The 27,340-nt window shown below is 34.2% G+C and overlaps 1 protein-coding gene across 1 annotated transcript; it reads left to right on the top strand.

The window, feature by feature from the left end:
• The first annotated feature begins 3,688 nt into the window (after positions 1 to 3,688).
• Positions 3,689 to 26,640, top strand: Hr4 (Hormone receptor 4). The gene is made up of 8 exons (XM_068772426.1): positions 3,689 to 3,704; positions 11,581 to 11,685; positions 17,920 to 19,029; positions 19,104 to 19,321; positions 19,403 to 19,798; positions 20,756 to 20,948; positions 26,097 to 26,212; positions 26,560 to 26,640. Exons 1-8 carry the CDS (start codon positions 3,689 to 3,691, stop codon positions 26,638 to 26,640), a joined length of 2,235 nt encoding a protein of 744 aa, XP_068628527.1.
• Positions 26,641 to 27,340: the final 700 nt, after the last annotated feature.

Raw genomic sequence — 27,340 nt, 5'->3', positions numbered from 1 at the left:
CTTTACAAAATATTTAAGGTATCTTGTGTTTAGTTTGGCTATATTTCAAAAAAGAGATGTATTCTGCTTTTTTTGTTAGTACATTTCATGTAATAAAATTAATAAAACGAGCAAATTATTTTAATAGCGTAATATATATAATAAAAAAGATTCTAAAATTCTGCATCACTATTCCAAATAATTTATTGTAAATGATCTTATTTCAGAAATAACATTTTTCGTATACAACGATTAAGATTTCAGTTTAGAATAGAAATCTAAAAATTAAGACAACCGATTGGGTACTTTGATTTATTGTTATCGGCCACCACAAAGCAGTTTATCAAAGTCCTAATTCTCCAAATCAAATATTTTTGCAAACAGACTTTATCAACTGTCGCGTAAGGTAGGTCATTCAACTTCTACAGTATCACAAGTCTGAAGCGTGTGAAACCAACCGCAACATCAGGACAAAATTGATAGCTCACCGATAACGAGATTGCTACCATGGGAATACAGAATCATTGCCAAATGACCATACGCAATGTAGCGCTACATCTGATCGTTTATGGACTTTATATTTATATTTTAGTCTCAAGTCAGGTATGACAGTAGTTTTAACATTTATAGAAATTTCACTAAGAAATCATAAGTATCTCAATTTTCACAAGACAAAGTGACGAGAGTTTTGATATATGTAATATTATTAAATTAATACGTAGATTAACAAAAGCAACAGACATAGCTCTGGCTGCTGAGGCTTTAAGGTCCTGGAGTGGAGACCACGTATCGGGAAACGTACAGATGGATGTCCACCCAGTAGTTAAACAAATGACCTTATAAATAACATTAGAAGACTGGATGTGTGTGGTGCCCAAACAGTGCTTTAGGAAATCAAGGCCTCCGCCTATGGCCTAAAACGGACACAACGTTTAAAATGACGATGATCGTGAAGTGAAGAGGCATACTATATGACACTAACACTTTACGAACAAAATTCTGCAGTGAAAAGTTTGCGCTCACTTTACGACATTCTTGTGTCTCATAAGCCCAACAATTACAATAGCTATACGTCCTTCAGAACACTAAAAAGTAACTCTTATGAAATACCGTTTAGCGGCAAAAACTAACTACGCGTTGGTCTCTACCTGCAGCCTAGATGCCCTCTTACAAAAATTTACCGCATGGCAATATATTCCGGTACATAACATTTAACGCTTAGCCCTGTATGAAATTTTGAATAATCTACAAATAAGAAGATATTACTATTTTATTATAATAATATTATCATTCCACAACTTGCGTGAAACTTGCTCTCTTCTTAAATCCTAAAACTCATTGAGTATTTAATAATACGTATTAAAGTTCATACAAATAACAATCAGTAATATGATTTGCTTATTAAAAATTACAATGAATTAGGGGCGGACTCAGAGACGTTTTTTCATTGATATCAATTTATGCTATTATCGATATTATAGATAAATATTAGTTGTCAACACGATCTATAAATTATTGAACATCATTTTCGTAAGATATAATCAGTGGACAATTCCTGGATCAAGGATCAATGACCTTCTCTTTATAATATATCGTTTTATTCCAATTTTTGACGCAACAGCTTTTTAGTTGCACAAGGTAAAATTCTATTAACGTTAACGTTTTAAATTTTAAAAATTTTTAAAAATTTTGTAATAAAGTTTTAATGTTTCGTGATAAAGAAGAATTTAAATAACATTCTTCTTGAATAATACTTTTTTACTTATAATCATAAATTTTAATGAATTGACTTTACAAATATACTGTCTATTGGACCCTTGACAATATTTTTCTGTAAGAAAATCAACATTGAAAATTTTTGAAGTTAAAAAATACTGGATAAATAACTAAGACAAATGCTACAATGTGAGAATAAAATACGCTCCTAAATTTTCTTGCTCGACGACAAGCTTTTTTCAAATTTAAAGATATTGATGAGCTTCACGAATGAATACTGAAAATTTAAAATTATTCCGAAATCCGTTCGAAGAAAAGCACAAAGCGTTGTCAAATTAATTTACATGGATTTCCTGTTTTTGTTTAAGAATGGGGCTACTCGGTATCGCTTTCACCTACTCTCGGGATAGGGCGACGTATAGTGTCGATATTTCGACCGGGCCTGTTTTTCTACAGGAGAATAGTTAACCCAGTTTCGTTCGGCCGTGCTTGGCTAAATATACCTACGTGCTACCTGACACATGGCACATGCATGCCGCTAACGATTCCTAGACGTGTGTCATTGTTATTAAAATAAATAGAAAGAAAGGCGAAAATACCAGTATCCATAAATGTAGTTAATTATAATTAAATCATACCAATTTTTTTAACTAGGTTCAAAATTGATATAAAATATTAATACAATTTAAATAAATAATTCGAATATATGAGCACATATTTATCCAAATGTGTAGTTCATTGTTAACGCAATGAATCAGTAATCTAGATAATTACGATTAGTCGCCCATGCGAATGAACTCTGGTTAATGTAATCTAACACCAAACTGTGCCATCGGCCCGACTAACCTCACAGACAAAAGCTTTTAATAGGGTTACACTATTTTTACAACAACGTTTTATACAGAAGGATAGTAGTAAATTATTTATATTCTTAGTAGTTTAATTTTAATCTTTTTTATTATTTATATAAATATTTAGTGACAGAGACGCACTAAGCGTTTTAAGAATTTAAAATAAGCACATTTAAATCTCTTTAATTATATTTCTAAACCTTAGATGTTATCGTTTACGCTTTACAACATGTTTAATGACAATTACAGCGAGAAATAAATATACCGTACACATTGTGAACACGCAAGTTAAGCTAGAGTGATCGTCACGCGGTCATATACATAGAGCTGCGCGTGCGCATGCGACTGACCTACTTACGGTCTTGATACCCCCCCACCCCTCTCTCAGAGACCACACACGCCAAACTGCGTTCCACCACCCGTTGCCACATCGCTGCAAACCATCCTAACACCGAAACGACGCTAAATTTTAACGAAATCCCTTACAACGGTTCATTGACCCTGCTATCGAAATCCGCACACTCACACGCGTGTCCTCGAACAAACCAACCAGATAAAAAAATGAAACAAGAAACCATTTCTTATAACGGTATATGATTATAAGAGAGAGATAAATATATTTCGGCAGTGCGTCCAACGATTGTAAGGTCGACTACGAAAAACACTGACGCAATTTTTACAGCGTACGTAATTGAGCACTGACGAATTCAAAGGTGTGTGCGTGAGCGCCGAGAGCGACGCCCGCGTCCGCCGAAACGGAGGCGGAATATTTAGGTGAAAGTGTTTCGAATTTCGACATTACGACATTCGCGCGCAGTCGTTATCGTGATTTTGCCGAAACGAGAGGTTCGGAGAGCGCGCAGGCGACTACCGCGAAACCTCATGTGTTCGTATCGTCTACAGGAAGTGCCCCGCAGCCAGCGCGCTGACCGCGTCCAGTGCCTCTTCGATAAACTATGCTCAGAGTCGGTGTGTCGAAAAATTTCCGAAGACGTAAATTAAAAAAGTGATCGGTGCAGTTGTATAGACGTGGAACTTTAAGTGATGTGCAAGCTGCAACGCTAGGCAAACTGTCGGAGGGCGACAAACTGGGGCCTGACGAGGCGCACGACGCCTCCGTGCATGCAAGACAACTCCAGACGATGACCTCCACAATGGGTAAATATTTAATATTAAAAAAAACATCTAAATGGTAAAACTCATGAAATGAGAAAATAATTTTGTTTTTGAATAATCTATATTTATTCATTTATAATGAATTTTAATTGCTTCTGCTCTAAAAACATTTTTGATGTTCAATTTTAAAACAATTTTAAATTAAAAATGGAAGTTTGTTTTAAAATATCGAGATGGCTGGCAAAGCTTAATAATACAGTTCGTAGAGGAATTCGTAGCAATATGCTACGTAGTGCTACGAGTACTGTACGCATTTAGAAAAGTTACGAACTAGGGTACAAATTCAATTATTCTTTATTTGAAGAGTATACTTTTTTATGGATATTAGAGTCAATTTTTTAAAGGATATGTAAATGTGTTCTTAATATAAGATTATATTAGATTTAAACAGTAACAACAATGATGGTAGAGAATAAATAATTAGTCACTGCTAGTGCATCATTTGCTACAGGCTAATTATTTACTTGATTCCATGTTTTTTTTTGTTATTAAATAAAGTAAATTAAACTAAAACTAAGCTTATATTTAAAATGCATTCTTTTTTTGCCAAAAACTAAATTTTTTAAGTAAATTAAATATTATTTATTGAATTTTGTTATTAAATATGTATTTTGTGAATAAAAAACACGAAAAAATACTTTAAAATATTAAAAATATAAGTGTTTAAAATTTCTTTCAGTTTTTTTTTTTTGTATTTCAGGTTAAAACTTTAACATAGGGGTACTATTAACTAAAACTAAAACAACCATTTAATGTATTGAAAATTATATGTTTAAATAACACGGCGAAATATTCTCACTACATGAAATATAGCAATAATCAATTACTGAATAGTTCTATCTATATACTTTTCTTAGATGTTATGGAGGATCCCTGTTTAATATAATGTACGTTTTGCAATATCAACCTGTTCTATACTTTTATTATATATATTATTTAAAGCAATTCGGCCATTACGAAACATTCAATAACTAAAGTTTAACCGTGACATTCTCAAAGATTTTCCCAGATATCAAATTGTTTTGCATTTGTTTAGCTCTGTGACCGTCACTTTTACTTTCATTGCAATATGGCCGCCCTTTGTCTATGGTCTATGACTCGCCGGGGTCGACGTTCTCGCGCCATTTTGCCGTTGCCAAAATACGTTTTTTACGTTCACTTTCCAATGCGGTGAAAGCGATAAGGTACTAAATGTCACTGTTTCCTTTCAAAGTATTGTAGTGGGAGGATGTAGACGAGTTTAAATAACAAAAGAACTTTGATTGTTTAATCAATATTATTTTTGTACAATGAACTTTCTTTATATTAAACGGTTCTTGGTACCATAAGTCGGTACTTAAAAGTTTAGACTTAAAGCTTATAAGTTTGCAATAATATCAAAACCAAAGAATTACTAAGAATAAAATTAGATATAGGGTAAGGTTTTATTCTTAGCGGCGTTATACTCGTCTTGCTATTTGTAACAACGAAAAACGCAAGTTATGTATTTTTTTAACTTTCGCAAATCATGTGTTTCTCGTATTATAATGAAAAGGAAATTGAAATAATTGATCCACTATTTTATAGCTCTCTCCAAATGTTAACGGTTAAAAAAAGATTAAATTAAAAAAATAGATTCTTAAAACTGCTATTTTGAACAATGCGCTTATCTTTATTTGAGTTATATTTACGTTTAAAAGTTAGAAGAAAAATCTAGAAATAAAATTTGAACATAAATATTTTGATGACATGCAAATAATGTTTTGTTTTAAAACATAAACATATAGCAAACACGGAAGGATTTTAAATTGATAATTTTATTAACCTGATGCTGATTTCTTATTTATTATAATATGTCAATCGTAATGATAATTATGCCGTGACTTCATAAGATGGAACAGGAAGTAAATAGATCGGAAGCGTAGAGATTTAAAATGGAATGGCTTAGCGCGTGCAACATTGAATGTCAAGGCACATTCAGCGAAGGTTGAATTTGCCTTGCCTGCCAGCAACTGGTCTCTCTAGTTAGCCGAAATCTGTAGATGTTTTCTTTATTTTATAAAACGTAATGTAGATCTAAAACGCGTTACACAAATTAGTTTTCACGGAGGAATATAAATATTCAAATTGCGGAGAGAAAGAAAGTTTTTAAGTCCTACAAAATAAAAATAAAAACTTAAATTTAATTTTATATTCTTTTATTTTCGTTTTAAAAAGATACGATTTCTCTTTCTCTATTTTCTTATTAGGTGCACAATTACAACATGGCCGACAATGGCAGGCCTAATTTTGTCTCGTAAAAATTTAGTGCGTGTAACAGATTTTTTCATATTTTCAAGTACCTGAAAACAATAAATTGGACAGTTTTCTGACTTCAAACATTATATTTTTTTAAACATCATTATTTAAATAACTTAGTTTTCATTTAAAATAATAGAACAATCAAATATATGAACAATTGTACACAGATATTCAAATATTTCTTAGATACTAATTATCTATCTGAAATTAAATATTTTCGTAAAATATAAACAAAAAACGGTAAGTGTGCTTACACATACATATTTCGACCTCCATATGACACTGACATTGCCACCGGAACCGCTTCGATACTTCCTGCATCTTGCGATGACCAGTACTGAACTCTGCAGCTTCCTTCATATTTCGTTACCTTCTCAACGCAATTAAAAGTTTTTGTTAACTTCTCGAACAATTCTGTAATAATTCAATATCGTACAAACAATGTTATATATACTTATAAAACGTGAATTGAATACATATACTTCACGATAAAAATGTACGGAAAGCGGGTCTTTTGTCAATATTTTGATAGTAAAACGTTTAAATTAATTAAAAAAAAAAAATAATATTATTTAAGTAGCACAAAGAACTTTTAGCTATACCGAAGGGGTCAACTGAACATTACAGATGTTCGTTTAATTGTTATTTAACAAAACCGTTAATATATTAAAATGCTAGATTATGTATCTGCGACCTCAAATACATTGATGATACCACACTGTTGGTAGCAACGGATAGCGAATTTGCGGAATTATTCCAGAGGGTGGAACGTGAGAGTGAGATGGTACAAATAGCAACTAATAAGACGAAGGCCAAAGTAATGTCCATTGATAGAGGAGGTCAGTTCTCACAGACCGCTGCACTCCCAGGTATAGAGTTTTTAAGGGAGATCGCATATCTGAAATGATGATGATCAGCCATCAGGGCGCAAACTCAAATTGAAAAGAATAAGAATGTCTTCACAAAAATGAGACTAGTAAGAATTCTGATATTCTCAATCTTGTACGCATCTGAATCCTGAATCTACACAACAAACCGAAGGAAGATCGACGCTTTTCAAATGTGTTACTAGCGAAGGAAGCTACGTATACCGTGAATTGCCAGGAGGACCAACAGATCTGTTCTTGAACAACTGGGTATAAAGACCACGTTCTCTATCGTCTGCTTTGGCAATGTTACTCGGATGCAAACAGAGAGTCTAAATAAACTATTTGTCGTAGAAAAGACTCGACGAATGGACTCTCTGCGGATGGTGACGAGTCTCATAGTGATGGAAGCGCCCAGAAAGGCAGGTAAAAGAGAGCTCTGGTGGCAACTCATCGAATCCTCTACCAAGGCTTTATAGGAAGGGCACGACCTTCAGCAGTGAAGATGAGAGACCAAAAAGAAGAAATTAAATATATTTCCGGAAATATATGTATTATAAAAATTTACATTTATTATATAGTTGACAGTAAAACCAGTTAAAATAAATACATACATATATAGTAACGAATAGACCATAATCATTTATTTACGGCTGTCTGCATATTTAATACCTTTTATAAAAGCTGCTTATTTTTAAAACTATATTATAATATTTATCAACGTATGTTAATGTCTGGATCCTTCCTATTAAAACGTTTAAAATTTTGATCTCAGAAGTGGTCTATTAAATTTAAAAAAAATATTCCAAGAAAATAGTTAAGTACTAAAGTCAATAGTTTAGAAATAAACTGTGTGGAAAAGTTCGGTGTTAATGATTAAAAATCCCTTAGAACGGAAACTACCAGTAAGCGGTAAGTGGGTGACCGTGGTGTTACACTCAGGAACTTCCGACTGGACGCGGCCTTCTAACTTCCACTCATGTATTTTGAAATATTTCGAAAATATAATTTTTAGAAAGATAATATTTACTCTATTTGGGATACCATGTATCTATTTTGAGTACAATATTTACAACTCTTTCTACTTAGAAAAATCCCTGGTTAACCAAGCTATAAGTGAAAACCGTAGATGGCCTTAGCTGGTATAAGGGCCGGTGAAATATAAATATAAAGATTTATATGGAAGTCGATGTAGTGAGTTACATTTTTGAATATGTGAACTTAAGAATCGTCAAAAAAACAAAACCTTGGACGAAGACAACCTGACACTCGCGTGCTAGCGACGCAACCTCTTCGTGATATTTCACTGCAACTTGACATGCCACGCTTGAGCTCAACTTTATTATCGATTCCAAGGTAATTCATAGAATAAAATATATGCATTGCCATATCTTTTTTAAAATTAATATTATTAATTTTCATTACAATGACACACGCCAAGGCTGAATATTTTGAGTTTGATTTGTTTTTGAAAATATAATTTATCTTACATAACGTATTCAAAAATGTCGCTATAAACGTTTAAACGTACATGTTAAATTTAAATGGACTTAAAGGGGTGAATGTACAGCTCATTTGCCAGAAAAAAGCTTTAAAGATTTTTAAGCTATTTCCATTTACCAAGTATAAAGTGGTTATTATGAAATATGTTACTTTTTTATTAGAATGCAATAGGTCATTAGCTTCTTAACTTCTGGCAGTATAAAGTCTGCAGGGAGAGATGGTAAACAACGATTTATTTTAACATATAATACGAATATTGAAAAGGTTTTTTCTTACTATTTATCATACGTATAAGTATTATCATTACGACGTTTATTATTTCTGAAACCTTTTATTTTTGATGTAGAGTGTTCCATACATCGATTGACAGCAAGTGAGCTAAACATTCTTCCTTTACAAGGCTTTTACACCTATAACTAATCATCCTGTTTGTAAACTTTGAATCAAATCGTCACCTTCAGTGTATACGGAAATAAATAAATAAAGTTCACGACCTACGCGAACAACCGTTTACTATGAACGTGACGCTCTTGGCTTGCGAATTATTTTTTTGCTTCATTTACACGACAATATCAAGGTCTTTGACTCATTCGACATAATTTCGTAGCCTGACTAATTTTTTATGTGTCGACTGAGACATAAAATAGATGTTCAAAACAATATACTCGTGCGACGAACTACGTCTCTATCAATTTGAATAACAATACCGGTTCATTCATATTACGGAAGAAGTGCACCATGGTCACTTCTCTGTTAAACTTATTTTTTACCATTATAGAACCACAAGAAAAGGCTCATAAAATATATCCTAGTCATCATTGTTTGCTGATTTTGCCACTAATGCTTACAAGCTGATATCCTGTAAATGATCCTCAATGCGAATCTATTAAGTACATGTCATCAACATCTTTTGGACTTTCGCCTTAGACTTGGGTTACAGGTTTCATGGTTTCTTTTATCGTTTGTAATCATGCTAAATAAACAAAAAGTATGCCCTCTTTTTAATTTTTTATTTCATTAAAATTTTCACCATTTATCTGCTGGCCGCAATAAATGACTCATATCCTTATCTTACTAAACGAAAACTTAACGGCTCTTATGTTTTCCGCTTCCGCCATGGCAAACTAAGACATAAAAAAATATTGAAGTGGCGAATGTGTATCAATCCAAAAAATAAAAGTTTTATTATCGCTTTATATTATATATACATAGGTGATTATTTCAAACTAAAATATGCACCTATTTTTTAATTTTGCAAAAATTTTATAAATACAATAGGAACATGACAAATATCGGACAATATAAAATATATTTAAATAGTCTAATAATACGTCATTTCTTTTACTTTACGCTATTTTGAATTTAGTTAATTCTTAGTTAGAAAATAAAAGTTTGTATGGTCGGCCAATCATTTTATTATTTGTGCCTATTTGATAAAAATAGTAAAGTAATGGTAAAATGCGTATATTTTTTATATAAGTCACCATGTCGCAATAATGACGTGGGTATCGGACGCAAGGAAAAAACGTCGTAATGTACGCAAGCGTCGTCTTACGTACTGCGCCTTCGCCGGTAAGGTAAAGCAGACTTCTTCCTGTGCGCTATTATAATTAAAACTTACAGTACTTACTTATTCCGCAGTAAAGTAAAAAATAATCTAGGACGTTTTAAAGGTTTATTACAAATTTAATAACTAAACCTTAACAGTAAAATAAACTATTAAAGTTTGTAAGGAAGCAAAGTGAGAATAAAATTACAAAACATTTTTAATTACCTGCTATTGAAAATTGTACATTGTTTTTCATTCACGTCAACGAAAATTTTAAAATTATGTAAATTTATCATTTTTTATTTTTCTAGACATCAGCTTATGTAAATATATAGCTTTCGTCACTTAGACGAACGTATACAATATTTGAATTAAATTATTACGTTCAATGTATACGGAAATACCTAAATATAGTTCACGACCTACACGAAGAACCGTTTACTGTGAACCTGACGCTCTGGACGTATATAAACTAATTTAAGAAATTTAAATTGCATAATTACATTAAACGATCTTTTCCAACTTTAGTCAAGAGTAATGTCGTAAAAAGCTGTTTATAGTGTGTCGTCCCAAATGACATGCTTTTTGGACTCATCACACTTTTGTAAAAATTTAAATGGTGTAAATGTCAGATCAATTAGCCACTGTTAACTGAATAGCGAACCATTACCATACTTTATTGTTGGCCTGGAGAAAGTTGGACACTTGAATGTATGAACACGATTTCTTGTATGGCTTCCGAACTTGATTCGTGTGGAATTTTTATCCTTTTGTTATTGGAGAGAAAATATGTTTATAATAATGATTGTAATATAGCTTAACGTTTATACATATATCAGCGCTAAAAATCGTCGATACAATGTTTGTCTTAATTTTTCCGTCCATAGCTCTATGTAAATATGCCTTTATAAAATCAAATCAGTAAAAATTACTCATGGTACGCTAGTGAGGTCATTAAATTCATATGACCGTGAATTTACGTAATTGTACGTTGCCGATGAATTCCAATACGTTATCAGAATTGTAAAACGTCACACATAAAAAATGAATACCGCACCGGTTTGAAATAAAACTTTGTGTAATGCAGTAAAAAACGTAGTTAGTGTTAACACAACAGTATAGAAGAACCTAATCTAGTTACTAATAGGTATTCGAAATTGTTAACATTAGATATGCAGTGTTACCTTGTGGGTTGCGTTGCTTCGTAGTTTGTTACTAATTTTAATATGATTTATTTAGTTTTAAAAAAGTATAATCGAAAACTATTTTTATACAACATTTATTATGTTTTTTAACGCCTAAGAAACTATCTAATAGATACCTATTAACGAAAAGGTTTATATGAACAATCCTGTTATGCTACCAACTTGCCTTAAACTTTAACTTATTATAATTTTGAAACTTTCATCTACAACAGTCTTCATGTGCTCATACAATTTTTCATCAACTACGATAAATATATATTAATAATGTTTATTGTTGTTAACCTTTTAGTTTTATACCCAAGTTGTATGTTTCATATTCGATGCTGACTAAATTTAATTACTGATAATTGGCACTTATTTACTAAGTATCGTATATTAGAATATTTTCAAATCAAATTAGCTTTAAGGATACTGTCATATTTTTACTTGTTAAAATTGTTTTTGTTTTTCAACAGGAATAATGACACTCAGCCGCGGCCCGTGTGACCTCGACAACATGAGTCTGTTTCAAGACCTCAAATTAAAGAGGCGGAAAGTTGACTCCCGATGTAGTAGTGATGGTAAGTTATTTTTTTATTTCTACTTTCCTGTACCAAATATTCTAAATTACTGATATAAATACTCACGTTTATTTTATATAGTACCCATCTCATTCTTATCGAACTCTAGCGTGTTATATTATTCAAATAAACAAGCGTCATATTATGTACACGGCCTTGGAATAAATCTTACTTCAATGGACAGGTTTAGTATAAACAAAAACAGATATTTTTAAACTACTGAGATATATTCTTTGTCAATTCTTTAACACTACTTATTTTGAGAAATTACTGCTAATGTCATTTAAAATAATTCTATATTTTGTCCACATTAAATCTAAAATAAATAGTGTACACAGTTAAATTTATTGAAATATTATACGATAATTTTCAAGGTAAAATATTTATCGTTTAAATTTGCATGACTGAGTAACGGAACAAACAGTCGCGGATATTTGTCGGAGCCGGGTTGTATAAATTCGGGGAGCTTTACGACTTAGTCTTACTGGCCCAATGCCTACCAGGCCAATGTCGGTCGAAATTTCAAGGCAACGAGACAAACAAACAACACCGTCAAACATCACCTTTTGTACTGTAATCTCTAATATGCCATCGAACCACGACCAGTCAGTCTGTTTTCAATAAGTACGATAATAGGAATCATCTGTAAAGTAAATGTTAAACTGTAAATATTAAGAAAACAAACCATGAGGATTGGCACAAAAATATTACGTACATAATTCCCAAAATAATACATCAGTTTCCGTTTGAATTTTATACTCATGATGTGTTTTATTTATCAATAAGAAAAATCGTGAGTGAATGTCATGTTCGCACAATAATATAAATATCTATTTCTTTATAACCGTATAAATAATCAAAGCCGATCTAACAGTGTAAGGTCAGGAACGGTATCTATTGTTATTCGAGATGTGTTCGCTCTTACTGTTCCACTCACGGCGCGCCTGTCACTTTCGAATGCAATGGTGAATTCACAGCGTTACCCGTAATTTCATTTTCGTTCAGACGTGATAATATTAAATTAGATGTTAGGTTAGTTTAGTTTATTGCTTGTTTATATTTATGAGGTGGTAAATAATGATTTAACAAACCTGTAATTTCACGATTTATAACCACAAGACCTCCCCTGTATTTCTTAATGTACTCTTAAATTGAAAAAGGCACATTTTTATTAGAAATCAAAATTTTTCATTGTTTTATTTTTAATTGTCAAGAAATTTTTGATTTATTTAATATTTATGGTTTACATAACTTCATCATAAGAGTAGCTTTTAAAATTCTATCAAAAAGAACTTTTACTTTTTTATTGCTTTATTATTTAAATTAATTTATTTAAAACTGTTCAAGGTTTAAAGAAAGAAAATCATTTAAGAGAAGGTGTTAATGTCTATCGTTATGCAAGATAAATATACAACCGCATATTCGATAATTGTCGTCATCATCCGAAAGTTGAATAATAACCAACGCTAAGCGCATTTTAGCGTGAGACAACAGAAACTGGTTCTGTGAAATGCTCCGACTTTCACTTGAAACTATACAAAAAATCTTTCGAAACGATGATTGGTTCGCGGGGTCTGTAACGACAATGTCAAACAGATCATTAATGGCGCGAACACAAAAAGTTTTTTTTTATTATACATATATGTATATATATATATATATATATATATATATAATAAAAAACGTTTTATGTGGTGTATTTGTTACGTATATATTACGGTGATAAAGATAAATATTATTTATGATAACTGGACACTTCGTTAATATATTTACAGAAACTTTGAATTAATAGCGAAATAATACATACATTTCTTACGATATCTCTTGACAAAATTATGAATATGTTTTTTAATTTTTCGTTTAAGACTTTTGTGTTATCTAATAAATATTCTGCAAACTTTGTCTTATGTGAATGACACAAATTTCTATTTATTTGTAAAGATATTCATTATATGTTAATTATTTTTAGGCGATTAAATTTTGTTTCTTACTCACTAAATTAATTATTATAAGCTGTATTGCACTTCATTAACATTTCATTGCTCGTTTAATTCAAGTTCATGTATGAAAATGTTAGAGAGACATGTATCATTTCAAAATTCAAATTTTATTTTTAATAAAAATATAGTTTTATCATTGGCACACAAAGACAATTTGTGATACAATACTGAAAAATGACGTCGCCGACATTTCCAAAACTAATTTTTTATTTTGTGAAAACGTTTTTTATTTGCCAAATCCATAAGTTAGGTATTTAAAAATTATTTTTAAAAATGTGAATTAATTACAAAAAATGGTAACGCATTTTTGTTTTTTTTTTATGGTCAACCAAATTCATTGTTTCGTCTACCGCTTTGTTTACATTAATTTATTTTTATCCGATAAAAATATTATGACATATTTTGATTCACAAAATTTTAACACTTCCGTCTATATTTCTAAATTTTAAATGTTCTATAGTAAACAAAAATATAATATCATTTTCATGAAAAGCTTAATAAAACTAGGGTATTCGGTCTGCTAGACACTCTGTATTTAGACCGAAATTATTCTCACTGATTTTACCTTTATACAGATTAATATGAATAACATTAACAGCTACGTCTACAACAAGTGAATTAATAAATATGGCAAGTTTGTACAGTATAGGCTATTATGTACAACGTAGATTATACTACAAGCAAACATACTTCTGTCGAAACCCATAAAGCTACCCTAGACGTGTAAACATGTATATTAAAATTGATTCTCAACGCACGTGAAATAGTACATCAATAATTTTGCATTGAATTTTTTTACATCATTCGTTGAATAGCATAACATCTCATGTAAATCCTAATGAACACCATACAGGTAATACTAATCTAGTGATAATGCAATCAAAGACAAATTTCATCAGACTCTTTAAAAATTATCAATTAACGCGCTATGTTATAAAAGTTAATACAGATCATTATAATTTCACTTCTTGTTGTCATTTCAATAGGATTTATTGGTAACGGCCTGGAAGACATCTTTTTGTTTTTAAATATTTTTAATAGGTAATGTAAATATTTTTAGTAACAGCAACTTAAAAATAGCATACGTCTCATATAGAGAATGGAAAATCAAAACATTTGATACACATCGGTAATGGATCACGTGAAAAAATAGGTCAAACGGTTTCCAATTATTTATAGATTCGCATGGATTTAGATAACGGATCGACGTGTGACGTGAAGCGAGCCAGAAGACGCGCTAGGGGTGTGACGTGGCTAATGACGCGCCCAGCGTCACTGTGACGCACCCCTAGCGTGACGCGGCTCCTCTGGCCTCTTTTTAATTTCATCCGCAGAATTATAATACACTATTAAACATGCAAATGTCATAACACGAACTTTAGCTACCAAAATATTACGGATATACGTAATAATCAAGTTTAAAGTCAGTTTAAGCCTCTTTAATTAATAATTTTATTTATTTTTAGTTAATACACGACTCCGCTTGTACATTTTCCACAATACAAGATACTAGTTATACTAAACAAGTTAGTTTTTTTTTTAATTTTGATTAAAAAAATTATTTTTAAAAAACTGAAATATTTTTTCAAATACAGTAGACATTGGGTGCTATCGTAATAAAAATATTGTGTGACTCTTGATAACTTAATTTGTGATTTTAAAAGAGTTAAAAAAGTTATTGTTTGTCGAATAAAAACTTTAAAGGCAACCGCTAGAAACATACAACACTGTAAGGCAAGCAATGTGCAACAATTTACGAGTACACGCATTCATAACACCGAACGTTCTCCGATAGCGAATGGCCATGAGTAAACTACTACGCGGTTTTGAACGTAAATAGTTGTTCTCAGAGTAGTAATTTACATTATTAAATAGATTCCCGAAAACTTTAACTTATAATTATTTTTACAATTTCTTTTACTTACAACATCAATACATATTAGTTTTTGATTAGTGTTACATTATCATGTAGTTTATGTTATATCTTATTCTCTAGGATAAACTTTTAAATTATAGCAGAATATTTTAATTTACATCGATTATTAGTCAACATTGATTTGATTTCTACGTTTGATTCATTATTATTAAGAAGTTCATTAATATTTTACAGAATGTAGAGAAATAAAAATTTATTAAAGAATAGAAATATATAACATTTGCAAAGCGTTACGGTTTTGTAATAATATTTTAAATTTTAATGCTTATAGTAATTGCGCAATATTTACGCAACGGCTTGATATCTGATCAACGGTGTTCAGAACGTTTTAAAAAGATCTGGTAGCCCTGTAGTAAAAGACGCAGTACTAATCGAATATTGTGCTAAGAGGCAGCCCTGCTCTGGATTGATTCAGCCAGGGCGCACCGACACGTGGCGCCGAGGGGCCAAACGCCTCTTTACGGGGTAGGGGTGTGACCTACTTACGTTCGTGTCGATGACCGCTAGCGACCTTCGAGTATGCACTCAGCGAAAAAGCGATCTTTCACCGCCCCTATCTCTTATTACATAATAAATTTTATTGTTGTCTATTTTCAGTTTATCGAGTCTTTGTGTTCATCTTGAGCGACAGTGTCGTAATATAATTGCTATTATAGTATGTCGTGCTCCGCGTTTCGCTTTAGATATTTTTGTAATACAAAAGACGTATTTTTTGGGTTAATATTAATTGTGTTAGTTCAGGTTCCTAGTGCCTCCAGGTAAATTAGTACAGCCATGCTGTTAATAGTTGGCTACGAATGACAATTATGTGAATTCATTAGTTGCATTATCAATAAGTCGGTGTTAAAAGTTTAACATAAATGACCCATGCCTTATCCAAAAGCAGTAACGAAAGTCTACCCCATGATAGTGTCACATAAGTAGTGAAAAATACATTTATATATATATATATATATATATATATCGAGACTTTATCGAAAGTTCGATAGACAATCAAAGTAGTACATTTATCTAGCCAGCCTGCCTAGGACCTCGGTTGGATTGCATCACGCGGCTAGAAAGATCGGTCCCCACCAATGATGTGGCAAAGGACGCGGAGTGAAATAGAGATCGTCCTCGAAGCGAGAGCGGTGCACGCGTTGCACTAGTCATTGTGCGGTTGCAGTTCGCACGCACGGCCGTCTGAGTGACCTAATAGTGGCTGGAGGGAGGGACCGGGAAGTGGCGCGGGGAGTGCGCTTGTGCGGTAGGTCGCGCTCACTGCGCGCCCGCCACCGCCGCGCAGCCGCACGCTGGAAAACTTTCTTCGCTTTTCCTCGAATAAACAAAACCGCGAAAAATTCGCGACCGAACGCTCTCTAATTCGCGCGAACGGTTTTCGAACGAATAAACACTTCCCACCACTTAAAGCTGTTCGCGATTGTTTACTTACTTCTGTAAAACTTTTAAAATTAATCTGTGAACAGTTATGTGATGGTCGAAAACGACAGTTTCTTAATGTCGAAGGACCGGCTGTGGTTTGTTATGTAATCCTGGTCACGGCAGAGGGTAACGACGCCTATGGATTTGGTAGTAAAAAGTCGGTAAAGTTGCTAATTTCGAATTTTATTACTTTTGTTGTTTGTTGTGTTGTGCCGTTTGGTATACAGTATTTATAACGACATTATTTATATTCTACGATAAATTATCTCTTAATAGTTAAAAATTTAAAAAAACTTTTTATTAGATTATCAATAACATCGAAAATCATAAAAATATTAAATAGTTGTGTGGTACCCTTTGTGTTATGTTAGCACGCAGGCGCCCGCTTCCGGGAGGCGCTGCATGGCCGCGGGCGTCGCTTTCACTTTCTCCCCGCGGGCTGCACCGCATCTCGCGCTACGAGCTGCGCTTGCGCTCCCTGCATATATTTTCACGATATCTTATTCCACGTTATGAGATTAATAAACGATTAAATTATTTTGTGTATTGCGTATGACTTTAAATAGTTTCAAATTAATATGAAATCTTGTATACGAATAGACATAATAGATTAGCTTTCAAAGTGTTCGGGGCCGCGGCGGCGCTCACGTCGTGACGCAACCAGCTAATCTAGCCGGCGGCGGCGGGAAGTGCAGTGTCGCGTCCCCGCGCCCCGCTCCCCGCGCCCCGCGCCCCGGCTGCGACCACGCCGCGCGGTCGTTGACATTTCACCTAGTTTCTATTTGTCGCTTCTTAAAATCCCAATGCTCTTTTACTTTTTCGCGCGAAGAAAAGTTCGAGTTTCGCTTTCGCTGATCACAGCCCGTGTACCCGCAGGCGAGTCGGCAGCCGACACCAGCACGTCGTCGCCGGACCCGGGCCCGCCGTCGCCGCGCATGGCCGAGGCGGGCTGCAGCACGCCGCCCCATCCGCCGCCGGTGTTCGACGGCGGGGGCTCGCCGTCGCCGTCTCCTGCCTGCCACCCGACTGTCATACGGTCGGCGCCACCCTACTCCGTCATCAAGTTTGAAGGGACACCCGCCGCCGTTAAGGCGGAGAGTTCGCCATCCTGTAACAAACCGGACACGCCTTCGCCGTCCCAACTCTCTTCTGTGAAGCTGGAAAGCACACCGCAGGAACTTCCGCAGCCCTACAGGCCGCGTACACTAGCGCCTCCGCCTTCGAGTACTCACTCGTCCCTGTCGCCAGGCCACTGGCCACCTGCCGCATGCATCAATGGCGTCAAGCCCGAGCTGATCGGCGGACATTTCCCACCACAACCTCTAGAACAGAAAGCTGGCGTGAGAGGACCTGGCCAGTGGCGAGGTTCCCCTGCTGTGATTATGGGTGAATCCGGTGGCGTTCGTACGATGTTCTGGACGCTGCCCGCGCCGACGTCGAGCAACGAACCGGCAGCGAGTGCGTCGCACACACCAACGCCACCCACGCCTGATCCGACCACCTGCACGGAAGAGTCAGCAGCGCGGTTACTACTTAACCTCGGAGGAGATCTAAGAAGGCCCCGAGGACCTCCGTTAAATATGGAGTTGCTATGGGCTGGAGACGTATCGCAATTGCCAGCCAATCAACAGATGCATGCATTAAATCTCAGTGCAGCTGCCGGCAGTATGTCAGGGACGTCGGCGGTCGCGAGCGCTAGTTCCCTTTCGATCCCGCGGCCTGAGCTGCGCGCTTACGCTCCCGAGACCGAACGCGACGAAGACGAACAACCTATGATTTGTATGATTTGTGAGGACAAGGCGACAGGCCTGCACTATGGGATCATTACGTGTGAAGGTTGCAAGGGATTCTTTAAACGGACTGTTCAGAATCGACGAGTTTATACATGCGTAGCAGACGGTGGTTGTGAAATCACAAAAGCGCAAAGAAATAGATGCCAATATTGCCGGTTTAAAAAGTGCATTGAACAAGGAATGGTTTTACAAGGTAGGTATCGTGTTTAATCATGTAATTAAGTAATGAATCAATAATTAAATCTAACATAAAATTTCCTATCACAGCTGTAAGAGAAGACCGTATGCCCGGCGGGCGGAATAGCGGTGCAGTCTACAACATGTACAAGGTTAAATATAAGAAGCATAAAAAAACTAACGCGAAAGCAGCAACAACTACAAGTAGAGCATCACCACCGGAAAAACCTAAGGACCCTTTACCTCCACTCCCACCGCACCTGGTCAATGGGACCATACTCAAGACTGCACTGACCAATCCGAGCGAGGTAAGTCGCTCCAAAAGGAGTAGTAAGTCATTTTAATTTAAGAATACATTAAATGATTCATCTACAATGTTTTTTCTCTAGGTGGTTCACTTGAGGGCGAGATTGGAAAGCGCGGTGTCATCGTCTCGAGATAGAGCCGTTCCTCTGGAGAGAGCTCTGCATATGATAAGGGCACTAATTGACTGCGATGCTATGGAAGATATCGCCACCGTACGCCACCTACCAGACCTGCTACACGACACTTCCGAAATAGGTGACAAGCTTTGTAGAATTGGTGACTCCATAGTCCACAAAATGGTTGCTTGGACGAAAAAGCTGCCATTCATCATGGAGATCCCAATGGAAATTCACTCTAAGTTGTTAATGGAGAAGTGGCACGAGATCTCAGTCTTAACTACCGCTGCGTATCAAGCGATGCATGGAAAACTTGCTCACGCACCACCTTCCGCGGACCACGAACACGATTTTATGCAAGAAGTAAGTTTACGTTTTTTCTTCTAATCATAACTTAGTGTGGATTTAATTACGTTCCACGTATTCATCATTCAACGTATCAAATTCTATTCCACGTATTTAAAACACAGAGAAAATACAAAACAATCTAATATTAACATTAGACAGGATATTTCTATATTATTACTTTATTCCGTTAAATTTTACACAAAAAAATCGCGATTGCTAATAAATATGACTGAGAACATAGCCATATAGATTAATGTACTGAATCCAAGAACGCGGCACTAACGGGTCACATTCGCTGCAGCGACTTCCGCCACATGCGCCGGAGTGCAGTTACGTGATCTGCATCGACTCTTGCGTAATCACGATAGAAAGTCACCGGCAGAGAATTATCTGCATTCGGACGGTCGCACTCTAGATTAAACTTGTTTGTATAAGCATCTACATTTAATGCAATCTATTCGATTATTATTATTTAGTAACGCGTTAATCTAATTCTATAGATATTTGAACAATGAGATAAAATTTATTACGTATAAATAAATAACCCTCTCAATGATAAAATGTTTCGTCTAGTTTTATTCACGCTGCTAAATTATTTTTTAAATTAATTGTTAAAACGTATAAATTAACATTGTTTAATCGCATGTTTGAATGGGTGCTGCATTACGTAAATGTAATATAACCCGCAACCACGTAGATTGCACAAAGAACCTTTTCATTGTCTAGTGCATTTCCCTCTTACATACTTTTTGATTTTACGTGAAAAGATCGGCAAATATTTATTTTTTCATTAAGTTTTTTTGTTCATTGTTTATATCTTAGATTATTGTTGACATTTTTATGCTTTAGATGTCAATTGTCTTATATAAAGTCTGTTATAATTGTTTCTTGTACCACAACTTTGTGTTCTTAATTATAATTTCATTTATATATTATTAAAATCGTTTGATTAACAAGAATTTATATTTAAAGGTGAACGCAAACCTGCGGACACTACAGAATTGCTTAACGTCGCTAATGGGTCGCCCCATCACACTGGAACAACTGCGGCTAGATGTTGGTCTCGTGGTGGAGAAGATGACGCAGATAACATGCGTGTTCCGACGCATCCAACTTCGCATGGAAGAATACGTGTGTCTCAAAGTCTACATTCTATTAAATCAAGGTACGTTCATATTTTATTGACTGTTTAAATAAAAATTAAGGAAAAACAACGCCTAAACCACGTATTATAAGTTATGTTTAGTTTAGTTTAGTTAATTGATAGCGTATTATATATTTTATGGCTCATAATATAAGATTGTAATTCTTTTCCTTTTATAAATAAATTGCCATAAGCAGCCGTATACTTTATATAAATAAATAACTTGTTACAACAACTTCATCTTTTTTAACTGAAAATTTTTTGTCCCAATTTAATGTCATTCAAAAATATATTTTATATAAACAAGTTCTTGTCTTAATTGACTTAATTACAACATATTATAACATATTATAGTCGTAATTAATAAGATTCATAGCCTTTACCCGCATTGAGTGTTAGTAAAGGCATAATTGAACCTAACAAGTTATATAAAAATAAATTAACTATCGTGATCATTATTCTAAAGCATATAACGGAAACTTAAATTTAAAACAATGATATACACTAAATACTGATATCACTGAAAAAGACAATTAATTTTAAACTAATGTAGGTCATGCGCAGTATACTCTTTCGAACACAATAGACGCAAATAACAGTCGGCAAAATGGTCGGTGAATCTATAACTACAATAATCAATAAATGCAAGTTTGTAGATAGAGCACGTGTCGTTTTTCCCTAGCACTGCGCAAATGTTTTACCGATCCTGTAATAAATAGTTACGTAGGGTTACCAATCCATTCGCACGCTTACATGCTTATCTAATCGATTAAATGTACTGCACAAAATAACTTGACTTCTTATAAAGTTCAAAATTATACAACTTCCAACCAGATCTACAAATTAAATAAAAAATATATATTTATTATTAGTTTTAAATGGCTGGCGGAAGACAATAATGTTGACAAATAATAAGGAAATTAAATTAATAAAAAATATATTTTTTTGCAACCCTATTTCTAATCCGTTTATTGACGATGCAACCGGGGGTGCATCGCCCCACGATTCATGTAGGTCAGTTACAGCGAGCTAGGTATCCTACGACGTGACGTCGAGCCTGACTCATAACGCGGCTCGATTTACACGCGTTAGGACATTCCGTCAACGTTGTAAATGTCTATATAGTAAATAACCGATTGATGCGAAATGTAATCAAAACGCAGGTGCTGTTAAGTCAACATGTTTACTGACGGTCAAAACCTAACTATTGACAATTGTATAGTGCTACGTAATGGCTATATAGCTATTTAAGCTATTTGTAGACATTGTAAACAATGTTTTTGGTTACATATTATCATTGCTGAAACTTAAAAATATGCACGATTTTTAAAATATTTTTTTAATGTTTTTCATTAACACTTCTTTTAATTTCGTTTTACAAAAATATGCATATGATTCTATATTTATACTCGTAACTAAAATAACACCCCTTCCGAGTTATATTTGATTTATGGTATCAATTCAAAGCAAACAACAAAAATTTTTATAAATAAACTTGTATTAATTCTTTGTCTGCCAATCAAACCTTTATAATTTTGAGTTCAATGTGGCATACATTCCAGAATCCAGAACTAACTAACAGTAGATATACTGCAAAGGAATGAATATAACGATTATAATATCTTCGTTTCCTTTTGATTGCTGCAGATTACTTTTCACATTCACACTTTTACCCATTTGAAGAAAATAATGTAGAATTTCTAAAGATTTGACTTTGATGTATAGAGAGAAAATTTATGAACGGTGTTGATATTAAAATCTGTAAGAGCGTATAGAGTGCAACAATAAGTTGATGCGCCGAGACAGCTTCACAAGTCGGTGCAAAGTGTGCTCGTTAATATTATTATGATTTATGGTACATGTAACCCACTTGCGGACGAGAGCCGACTCGCTTGCGAAACCGATTAGTTACGGACATCGGGACATTTCGGTAAATTTCACTTACGTTATTTTCAGACGATCTAAAAACAATTAATTCCTATTATTTTTCAGTACGTTTACATGTATATTCTAAAAAATCAAACATCATTGTCTATATCTGTTCATTTACATGTTTTTATTTGATTCACAACTTGGAATATACATATTAATTTCAGCAGAGGCCAGAGAACCAGAGAATATATACATTTTTGATTTTATTCCATAACTGTATACACAAAATCTGGAGGAGTGCAGGGAAAACACGTAGACCATTGACGTACATAATATTATATGCCTTACGGCTCGCAGTGAATGCCATTTATGAAAAATAGACAGTTATTTATTTGATTTACTCTTTATCATACATCATCATCATCATATATTGGTTTTTAATCAGTTTGTGTCACATTTCTTGTATTCGTAAACACAGTTTTGATACCGTTGTAGCTCTAATTATAATCTTGATACCAGTGACCTCTATGCTTTGATAGATGCGATAATTTATGTAATATGAATCGTTTTTAGATCAGTTTTTAGAAAATAAATTTAATAACAAAAATTATAAGATATATTACGTTTTTCTTTGTTTATTCATACCGATCTTCAGCGTAACATTGTAACGTTGGACGTGTATAACGAATATCAAATTACCGTCGCGCGATTAGAGTTCGCGTCGGTACATGCGCTAGCGCAGTTTGAACGGCAGGGAAACTGTGACATCCTGCGTTATCGACTCGCAAGTAGGTCGCGCACTTGCGCCGTTGAAAATTATTTTCACCGCGCGCAGCGAAAATTATTGCGCCGTTTCAAACCGCACCACTTGCGCGTTAAGAACTAGTACAGAAACATATAAAGTAGCAATACAAATAATCGGACTACATTGTGAACATATCGTTTGAAACAAGGAAATACATTTGACAGTGAAGTTTAATTCTAATTTAACATGTTTAAGCTTTGAGTTTGACGAATATGTAAAGAATCTTAAATATAATTAAGGATATTAGGAAAATTAACTTAAAAAATAAAGTTTATTGCGGAATCTTCTCAGATCACGGCGCTTTAAGTACCCTCGCAGTTTTAAGCTGAGGGATCCCATTATAGTATTTAATTAATTAAAATATCCCGATTGGGTGATGATATGAATACAACAATAATTAAATACGCCGATCCATACCGTATAAAGTGAATGAATGAATGAATGTATCATTCACGCGTATAAATTAATTTATTAGTTTAAGATACTACTACATAAATAGCTTATGTGGTATCTAAGTATTTAATATCGACCTTATATAAGAATATTATAAAATTAAACATATATTACCGTTTTAAAATCAAATTCAATCCAAACATTTTTGAAATATTGCGAAAGAAAAATTTAACATCTCCGTTCAAGACAATAGCAGTCGAGAGCATCGGCTGTGTTCTTGATATAAATTCCTTTCGAATACTTCGTAGTTAACCTACATACGCCTAAATTGATAGATCTTGTCGAATACGAGTGAATTGAACGATATGCTCTTGTTGATACTTCTCTAGGTATTTCCATCTGTAGTATTTGTTTTATTATATTGCGATTGATGAATTTACAGTAAAATAAAATTTTATTTTATCAATTTATAATTTAATTACCACAACATTAGAATTATAATGGAACTTACTATTTAACAAAACACTACCCTAAACATGCCTGTTTCGTACAGTGAATTAGGTTTAAATAATGTTTTGGTCAGCGTTAGACATTAATGAATGATTAAAAAAAAAATTAATGACTAGAGATAGATATTTTTCATAAAATTTTCAATGTACAAATAGGACCAATTTAATTTTTAAATTTAGCTTTAATGAAACGTTGATAAGAGTAAGACAGCAAGGTGAAATGGAAAGCGTTTGCGCAACCTTTCCGCGTGTTTGTAGGAGGGTACTGTGGACTGTAGTTAAAAAAATGACGATATTATCTGTATTTGTGGTAAAGCATTAAATACTTAAATCTATCTACAATTAACGTCTACTCATATATTATTTCATTACTTTTTATTTAATAACTATAACTATTAATTACATCAAAATGAAAGTAATTTATCATGCTTTAAAAAACATTAAAAAGTAAATCTTATTATAGCATTCGAGATTTTGTTAGTTTATCGAAATATATGTAATTTTATTAGTTGGCTATTTGAAGACCAATAAGTACATATATGGAGCTGTAAGAGCATTCACAATAACGCCGCCGGTTTGTCACTTAAGAAACAAGAATTGTCGGCGTAAATTTAATACCGTAACAGAATAGAAGTGTCGCGACTGCACAATGCGTATAATAGTCGTGTTACGTCACTTGTAACGGGACAGCATTTCACTCTCGCGGCGAAAAGCGCGATGCGGAAGCGAACTTTCTCTTTTGCGCTGCGTCGAGCGCAGCGGCGGCGGAAAAAAAAACAGTGATTAGCCGCCCACCAATCGCTCGTTTATATAACGCTCCCACACGTGCACTTAATATTTTTCCACGTTCTACGGCTTTACATAATTTGTTTACGTTTTTACTGCATTGTAAAATAACCACTTTTAAGAAATGGATCTTGTAGAAAGTATTTAATTATAAATATAATATGAAAAACTGTGAAGTAGATTAAAAATCCTACAAAAATACATGACAATCATTCATCACCTTACCACTGTGAACAAAAAGATCAATTAAATATAGCTGCACTCGACGCGTAAAGTATTCGCACGTACAATACGTTGGAAAAGTGTGCGGGAGCGAGATAGCAATATCAAGTGAGGACGCGAGCGAGCTCAGGCGGAGGTCAACGGCTAGCCGCGGTCGTTGCCCCGCTATCGGAGTGACCTACTGAGCGCGTGACGTCACCACCGCACCGCGCGCTTCGTGGCGACTGTTCCGCGAAACCACACAGCGCCATCTAGAGGCGAGTAGAGCGCATAGAAAAACTAAAAAGCATTTACGTTTGCGATGACGTTTACCATTATTATTCTACGCGCTCTCTAAAGTATAGAGGAGCGACAAACATTGCCGTCTGTATCACACCGAACCGTAATTACGTTTTAGCTTCCGGACGGTTTTCCTTGAACGTTTATAGCGTACCAATTACTTAGATGCTACTCATAATGATCAAGTCAAGCAAAACTCTTCTTAATTAAGAATTATCAAAATTATTTAACATGAAATTAATAAAATACTTCGTAATAGTAGTTCATCTTGATAAAAAAAATTAAACAACATTTCATTTGCAGAAGTAGAACTGGAGGGTATACAAGACCGATATGTGCAAGTCCTTCGGAGTTATTTGGAGCATGCTGCACCACACCATCCAGGACGGTTGCAAGAATTATTTGCTAGAATACCAGAGGTAAATTTAATACGCTATCTATCGCTTTATTATTTACATTATTGCCAATGGACCCTTTTGAAAGATCTACGTGTAGACTTTCGATGTAAAAGCATCGAGTTTCAAGTTACATTGTACCTTTAGTTTGTACTTCACTGTAAAATTTATTTTTATGACTAAACAAACTAACACAACTTTCTATTGAACTCAATTCTCTAAAGCAAATAATTTGCAACATTTACATCCAATTCGATTCACTATAGCATAATGCGGAGCGTTCGCCAACGATAGAAAGTAACCGATCGCAATTGAAAAGGAAAGTCTTTGTACCACAGTGCTCTCATTCGTCCTTTCTCCTTCACTTTCAGATTCAAGCGGCGGCGAACCTTCTGCTTGAGAGCAAAATGTTCTACGTGCCGTTCGTGCTGAATTCTGCCGAGATCAGATAGTACATGGCCCAGCAGGGCGTGTAGTTCTCGATGTACGAGACTAGCGCCCCGCGGCCACGCCGTGCTGCCGTTTTATGATCGCCCTACGCGCTCACCCAACGGGCGGAAACCCTACCTGATCTCCCCCGCTATAAAACGTAAACTTGCGGACACAACAGTGACGCAGTGATAACTATTAAACATAAATAAGACAGTGTTACATAAGTGTGAGAACAATTCGGATATCTTTGTTGAGTCGATGTGTGTATCGGTTTATTGTTTATTAGAGGAATTAAAACGTCCCAATCGACAGACTGATTTATGATTAAACTAGCTATTATTTAATAGAATAACCAGGGACTTGAATGCGTGTTTTATACGTGGTAGTGCATACTACATAGTGTTAAATAGATTAAAATATATAATTATGTTAATATTTAAATTTTTTCACCAATTGGAGAATCGCATAATATATTATTTCTGTAAATATAGAATATTGTTTACGACTTAGTGTTTAGGAAGTTGTTTTTAGAAAGAATTGTTTCTTGTAAATGAAATTTTGCTGTTTTAGTTTGCATTTTATATCTTCTAGTATAGTCCAGTCGGCTAAATGCTGGTTGTGTAAATTTTTTTCTTATTTAATTTTATATGACTTTGTTCTTAATATAATTAGCACTAAGTACCTACTCTCAGTGTTTACCAAGACTGCTTGTATACAACT

The sequence above is a fragment of the Battus philenor genome, unplaced genomic scaffold, assembly GCF_028537555.1.
Source record: "Battus philenor isolate CCGP_79_NKW_IND1 unplaced genomic scaffold, ilBatPhil1.0.hap1 SCAF_5, whole genome shotgun sequence".
Lineage (NCBI taxonomy): Eukaryota > Metazoa > Arthropoda > Insecta > Lepidoptera > Papilionidae > Battus > Battus philenor.
This window is presented reverse-complemented; position numbering and strand designations above follow the sequence as displayed.

What these genes read in the sequence shown, in the direction of transcription:
- Hr4 (XM_068772426.1), top strand. An exon ending in ACAAGGAATGGTTTTACAAG is followed by an intron (nt 19,030 to 19,103) that starts GTAGGTATCGTG and finishes TTCCTATCACAG; the next exon opens with CTGTAAGAGAAGACCGTATG. An exon ending in CTACATTCTATTAAATCAAG is followed by an intron (nt 20,949 to 26,096) that starts GTACGTTCATAT and finishes TTTCATTTGCAG; the next exon opens with AAGTAGAACTGGAGGGTATA.